The sequence below is a fragment of the Elephantulus edwardii genome, unplaced genomic scaffold (genome assembly GCF_000299155.1).
Source record: "Elephantulus edwardii isolate Elephantulus edwardi_28Jun2011 unplaced genomic scaffold, EleEdw1.0 scaffold00200, whole genome shotgun sequence".
NCBI lineage: Eukaryota > Metazoa > Chordata > Mammalia > Macroscelidea > Macroscelididae > Elephantulus > Elephantulus edwardii.
The window spans coordinates 2,039,229-2,046,042 of NW_006399950.1; the positions used below are offsets into that span (position 1 = coordinate 2,039,229).

At 56.3% G+C, this 6,814-nt stretch overlaps 1 protein-coding gene across 1 annotated transcript in view; it reads right to left on the reverse strand.

The window, feature by feature from the left end:
- Nucleotides 1–4,237: 4,237 nt before the first annotated feature.
- The window catches only part of EDEM1 (ER degradation enhancer, mannosidase alpha-like 1), a 29,722-nt gene continuing 27,145 nt past the window's right edge, over nucleotides 4,238–6,814 (reverse strand). Inside the window, exons 11-12 of the mRNA XM_006897078.1 lie at nucleotides 6,123–6,326; nucleotides 4,238–4,327 (exon numbers count right to left, since the gene is read on the reverse strand). Coding sequence (XP_006897140.1) covers nucleotides 4,238–4,327; nucleotides 6,123–6,326 — 294 coding nt within the window. The remainder of the gene's footprint in view (nucleotides 4,328–6,122; nucleotides 6,327–6,814) is intronic.

Sequence of the window (6,814 nt, forward strand, 5' to 3'; positions counted from 1 at the left end):
CCCTCCATCACCCTGCCCTCTGTCCCTTTGTCACCCTTCCCTCCATCACCCTGCCCTCTGTCCCTCCGTCACCCTGCCCTCCATCACTCTGCCCTAAAGCCACGTTCTTCAATGTTCACAGGCACGAAGCTAGGCACTGTGAAGTTCCGGGACATATTGGGAACCAGGTGGCGGAAGGACGGAGGGTCTCCCCTGCGCACTTTACACTGACCACACAGGGCCATGATTCTGGCCATGACCTTGAGGTGTGGATGGACAGACCACCAACAAGCCTGGTCTAGAATGTGGGACCACTAGGACCAGCAGCAGTGGTAGCTGAAAGGACGCCAATGTGGGGAGGACACTGCCGTAGATGGGGTACAAACGGAACCCCCAAAAGATGGCTTGAAGTGGTTCTCGGTGGTATGTAGTGGACAGTGAGACCATTCCACCAGTAAAGTGGTGGTGCTGTTAGCAGTGTCGGATCTGACTCGCAGCTGACCCTCCAGCAAGCTCCGAGAGCGTGAATGATGCCGGAGCAGACCACCCGTGGTCCCCTGTGGAGCAGCTGGTGGACTCGAACTGCCTGCGTTTGGGTTGGCAATGCAGCTCCTTCCCCCTGCACCACCAGAGCTCCCCGGGAAAGTGTGACACAGGATTTCACAATAAAAGGAAGTTAAAATGAAGATTTTCTTTCTGGAGTTCTACAATGTCCTTTTAAGGAGTGTTCTGTTCGTCGTGCATGTGATACGTACACACGAGTGTGAAGGGAGGCAAACACAACTCAGCAAGAGAATCTTTTAATAAAAATTACTCATAAAAATTCCAATAAATTCCAAAGAGTACGATACTCATTCCTTAATACATTTATAAAGGAACATTTGGTCCTTTTACAAAAAGCTTCCCTTTGATTTAAATAATTTCTTATTTACATAAAACATCTTTAGCTACAAAGTATATTGCACCCTGGAGAGAAGGCCTGTGTGTCCTGGAGGCTGCACCCCCGAGTGGACACGAGCTTGCCCTGTGTCCTGTTGTTTCAAATGAAAACCAAAAGGCCTTAAAAACATTATCCCGGCCTCTGGACAGAGGAAAGGGTGGCGAAGTGGGCTTCCATAGGTGGGGGCCACGCTCGCCACGTTCACAGCCACATCGCATGGGCAGTGCAACCCTGAACCTCACAAGACCTGGGGACATGGAGTCGGTGCCCCACACGCCACCCGGGGTCCCTGCCCTGCAGAAAAGAGGCACATGTGGGAACTGGAGGTCCGCGGTAGAAAGCAAAGAGCAGGAAGGACAGCTTCCCGAGGCCCTGCCCAGCCAGGCTGCCGCTGCGGTCAGCACTCAGCCCAAGTAGAAACCAACACACAATCGGAAAAAGTCCCGGAGAGACGGGGAGTCCTCCAGAAGGGGGGGGGGGCAGATCTGAGGTCACTTCTACAGAACCTAACATGAAGCAGCAGTCCATAACCACACAGCGTGCAGAGGGTAAGGGTCCAGGTGAGACCCTCACCCCAGACTGCACAGCTGAATCAGCTCAAGACTACCCTGAACTCTACCCTGACGTCCACTGCAGGTGCTTGAACACAAAGAAACTACTCACAGGCCATGTGGTCCCCAACGCTGGACAAGCCCCGCACAGCTCAGAGTCAGGACTGGTGAGCAGAGAACATTCTGGAAAACCGGGGCGGAAGCAAGGGAAGGGGGAAGGGGCTGGTTCTCCACACAGGCCTTTAGGACCGCAGAGCACGGGAGCCCTTCATCCCCTCTCCCAGGGAAGGAGGCCCTGGCCCCGTGGTCTCAGCAGCTAAGCAGACCTGCAGGGATGTGAAACTCGGATGAGAGGCCACCAAGCCCGTCTAGAAGGCCACGGCCCGGACCTGCAGGCCCAGTGTCACTGCCACTGTGCTGACAAAGACAAAATGGGTGCACGTGCAGGGACAGAAGGGCAGCTGCCCCACGAGCTGCCCCACACAGAGCCGGGCACTGTGGGGAAAGCGCTGGGTCAGGGGGTCCGGCCTCAGCCCCCCATTCACAGCACAGAGGAGGGAGGACGGGCAAAGTCCTACAGAGAGATCACAGGTGTGACCAGGAAACAAGCGCACGGTGAGCTTGGCCGTCGCAGGCACGATGCCCACCTCCCCACCAGGCAATGCCCACATGTGCCCAACTGTGGACCACAGCCCCAGGGAAGCTCAAAGTCACACCCCTCCTTCACACCTGCTGCCCAGCTTTCCAGGGCCAGGAAGACAGTTATCAGGCTTAAAACCAGACCCAGCTCCCCTCAGCCTGGAGCCTGGGAGACAGTGCTGGGAGCTGAAGGAGCCACAGGGCAGCAGGGCCAGGCCCCAGACGAGACAATTGGACAGGGGCCGCCGGGCACTGGACAGGAAGTGGGGAGGACACCAAGAGGGACTGCGGGCCCACTCCCACCTGGCTGCACCTCACGCCGCCCACAGACCCCGTGTCAGGGTAGTGGGGACTCCAGTCTGGGAGGAGAGCCACTGAAGAGAGCACCCTCGAAGAAAAAGCCTAGTCAACAGATGAGACGGTGTCAAAGAAAGAAAAACGGAAGCATTTGATCTTTTTTTTTACTTTAAAAATAATTTGCATAGTAAACATTTAAAAGTTAGTGGTGATACATAATTGAAAATCTCCTTTTTAAAATTTCCAAGAACTAAATTGTGTATCTGCTTTTAAAAAGAGTAATCCTTAAACTTCCAAGAGAATAAAAATGTCTCCCTTTTGAATGAAAATGCAATGGCTTAGCGGCATCTAGCTCTTGGACCGCAATCAGCCGAGAGGAGCAAGCAGCGGGGCGATGTGGGTGTGAGGCTGGGTGTCTGCATGGGGGGAGGGACATGGATGGGAGGATGGACGGGACCGGACAGGATGGGGACGCGCTTCTAGCCCCAGGTCCAGGAAGTGGAGGTGGGCTGGGGCGGCTGCACGGGCGGGCAGTGCAAGAAGCTCAAAGACGCCTATTCTGACTAAGGTACTCACGACCAAGAAAGGCATTTCAGGGCCTCCGTCCCCTCAACACCGACTATACCACCAGGACTGGCCTAGACAGTGTGGGCACCGCTCACCCACTCGTCTGACCCTGGCACTGTGGTCCCACTACATGGGGACAGCAAACGGGCCCCAGAGCTACCACGGCTGCAACACTCAGCGAGTCGAGCCAAACGGGCTAAGGCACTATTCTCAAGCCCGCAGCACAGATGCTGCCCGCCATACAGACACTGCCCACGGCGCAGACGTTGCCCATGGTGTAGACGCTGCCCATGGCGCAGACGCTGCCCACGGCACAGACGTTGCCCATGGTATAGACGCTGCCCATGGCACAGACGCTGCACACGGCATAGACATTGCCCACGGCAGACGCTGCCCACGATGCAGACGCTGCGCACGGCGTGTCTGAATGTCTCAGACTAATTTCTTTTTGTTGTCCTGACATAGCTAATTGGCACTAAACATTGAAACAAAAGCAATACAGGCTTTCAACCCAAACACAGTCAGCACTGAGAATCCTGGGTCAGGAAACATGAGCTGGACAAGGGAGGACCAGAAGACGTCAGCGTGTCTCACTCCCAGAAAGGCAACTGGTCACGTCCGGAGGCTCCACAGAGCAGCTCATGTCCCTGCCACATGGGTCACCTCGTCACGTCCCCACCAGGATGCGGCACTTGAGGGGCTGCAGGACGCCCACTGATCTTAGCAAGTAATCGGAAACACTGTGAAGATTATGTGGGGTACCAACCGGTCAGTGGTTCTATTTTTCCCTGTGTGACCAGACACTGGCTGGTACCTGGGCTTGTCCAGTTCCCCAGAGACTGAATGGCATCGTGGATGCTGCTGGGAGGGAGCCGAGGAGTCGCTCACGATCCCCGGGGGAGAGGTAGCAATACTGCACAACGGGCACCAGCAAGGAGCGCTAGATTCTAAAGAGCGCGCTGCCAAAGTGAGTCCAAAGATGCCCATCGGTTGTGCTCAGAAACAACGGCATTGCCTAAGAAGCCAGCTCAGCTAGACCTTGCTCATTTCCAATGGCATCTTTAAGAAAAATAGGGGCATTTCACTGAACAGAAAAGAAACACTGAACCAGAACTGAGGACAGATGGGCAGCAGGACAAAGTCCCGTCACCGCCACGCACAGCCACACGCCCCTCTTCTTCCTTCCACTCCAGGAAGGATTTCGCCCAGGGATAGGGTGTCATCAGTGTCTGGCTTGAAGCACAGCTCCCTGGAGGTCAGAGGTTCAAATCAGGCCAACCATCTGGTCAATCTGCCGCATGTAGACGCTCTTTAAGGGCAAGGCGTAGCGCCTCTCCTCAGGAACACGGTTGCACTGGGGAAAAACAGGAGAGGAAACACGGATTTTCATTTCGAGCCCCAGTGAAGCGCGGGCAGGCTCCTGTGGGGTCTCTCCAGCTGGGTACCGCTGACGGCTGGGCTTGGGTCTGATGCAGCCACCACAGAACCAAGCGTGGGCCACGTCCCGTCCACTGAGCATCCTCCCCTCTGGTCACTGATCCTCTCTCGTCCAGCACTACGCTGCCCTTCTGATAACATGTCCATCCTCGCTCCTCTTTCCCGGGACACACGTTCCTCTGGCTCCATGGGATCTGGAATATTCCTTCCCAAGGTCACAGTGCCAAGGCATGCACTCTGCTGGGCTTGCGTACTCACTCTCCGGCCTCCACATGCACGGGAGGCAGCTGAGAACGCCACAGCGTGGTATCAGGGGCTGGAGAACTGCTTGGAGGCCTGGCCTGTGGCTTTTGGGGTTCTCAGTGGTATCCTGGTCTCCACTAACCAAACGCAGGAAGCCAGCCCTTCTCCCTCGCAAATGTCCAACAAAAATGTCTTGAAAATTGACTGGTATCCAAGGAACAAAACCAGCCCTTGTTAGGACCACTCCCCTAATTTAACACCTTGACAGGTGTACAAGTGGACACGAGAGTGACCAGAAGACCACCATAGTGACACATGGCCAGGACCAAACGCCAGGTCTCTCGCTCACCTGGAATGTCACAAAGTCCTGGAGGTGTCTACAATTTTTCTGTGTTTACCCAGAAGCGTTGTGGAAGACGGACCTACGGCAGAAGCTGATCTTGCTCTTGGGCGCCAGAGTCAGAATCGACTCCCCGCTGACCCTCCAGTAGGTCTTCAGAGGCTGTAACTGCTCATCCTTCTCCCAGACAGCAGCTGCTGGATTCAAACCCTGTGCCTCTGGATTGGCAGCACAGCTCCTTACCAGCAGGTCTGTCCAGAGCACCCTGGTCACTGACCACTTAGGAGCAATCTGCCCCTGACCCACGTGACTTCTCCATGGCCACAGCGTCCTGGCTGGGTGGCCTTTTAGTTGTGTGACTGGTTGTTTTAGTTGCTTGTAAAGGAAATGTGGACATGCTCAGTGAAGACCTGCTTGACAGGAGGGGCCCTGCTGCGTCTCAGGAGCGTGTTCAGCAAGGCGCCAAGGGCTGGCGACAGCCGTGCCCTCTCGGGCAGCTGGGTGAATGTGCTGGACCTCTCCCAGAGTGGCCCCTGACCAGCATGCACCCTGCTCCTCCTGCCCAAGGCTGACCTGCTTGATTCTGTCAAGATTTACTGGACCTCTGGATTTTGGTGGGGACAGGAGATGAGAGGGCAGGGACAGCTACGGGGACAGTCCACAGGAGAAGGGTGATGGGGACACCTAAGGGGACCGTCCACAGATGAGAGGAGTGAGGACACCTAAGGGGACCGTCCACAGGAGATGAGAGGGGTGGGGCTATGGGTAGGGACAGCTAGGAAGATGGTCCATAGGCATGGAGAAGGTTGGGGAACAGGGGTGCAAGGACAAGAAGCATCTCCTACACTACTCCCCCTCGTGAGGTCCCTAAGCCAGGTGCATCTCTGCATGGACTCTCTCCTCCCAGGCACCCCCCCCACCCCACCCTTCAGGTCTTAGGGTGACAGTGGTGCCTGTGTGCATGCTGGCTTCCCCATGACCCTCACTCTAGGAACTCTTCACCCCACCCCATCAATGTCCCCACCCCATCAATGCCCACCCTGGCGTCCTGCCAGCACTCTGTCCAGTCTGTCCCCCTGGTCATTTCTCCTCCTCCACATGCAAATCACCCTCAGACAAAGTCACTTACATTGGAACTGGAGTTGATGGTCTTTAACTCAGGAGACCTGGGCCCATGCAGGGCTCTCCCGTCCTGGTCCTGTGTGTCCTCCTGGGAAAGGAACTCCTTCCAGGGTGACTCCCGGAGGCGTGCATCCACGGAGAAGACGTGGCCCTCTGTGGTGAACATGTATCTGGTCCCTGACTTGTGCACGGGATTCTCCTCATCAAACAGCTGGGGGGAGGAAGGAGAAACACAGGACGAGCTGGTCACTCCACCACGTCGGGGTCCACGCTGACCAGAGGTAGCTTGAGGAAGTTCTACCAGCTCGGAAACCTGCCAGGCTGGGGTGACCTCCAACAATGAGATGGCCAGCTCCTGACAAACGTGCCCCTGATCCTGGCCGCAAATCAGGTATTTTATTCAAACTTTTGTTCAGATGGCAGCCACTGACCCAAGAATGCAGAAACCCAGGACCAAGGACCAAGGAGAGGTCGTGCATAAAGGCCATCTGGAGGCCACGTGTGGCTGGATCGTGTATGCAGGGTGAGGACAGCATCCAGCATGGAGGCCGCGTGTGATTAGGGGGTGGTCAGGACAGTGTCCAGCGTGGAGGCCGTGTGTGGGTGGGGGGTCAGGACAGCGCCCAGCGTGGAGGCCGTGTGTGGCTGGGGGGTCAGGACAGCGCCCAGCGTGGAGGCCGTGTGTGGCTGGGGGGTCAG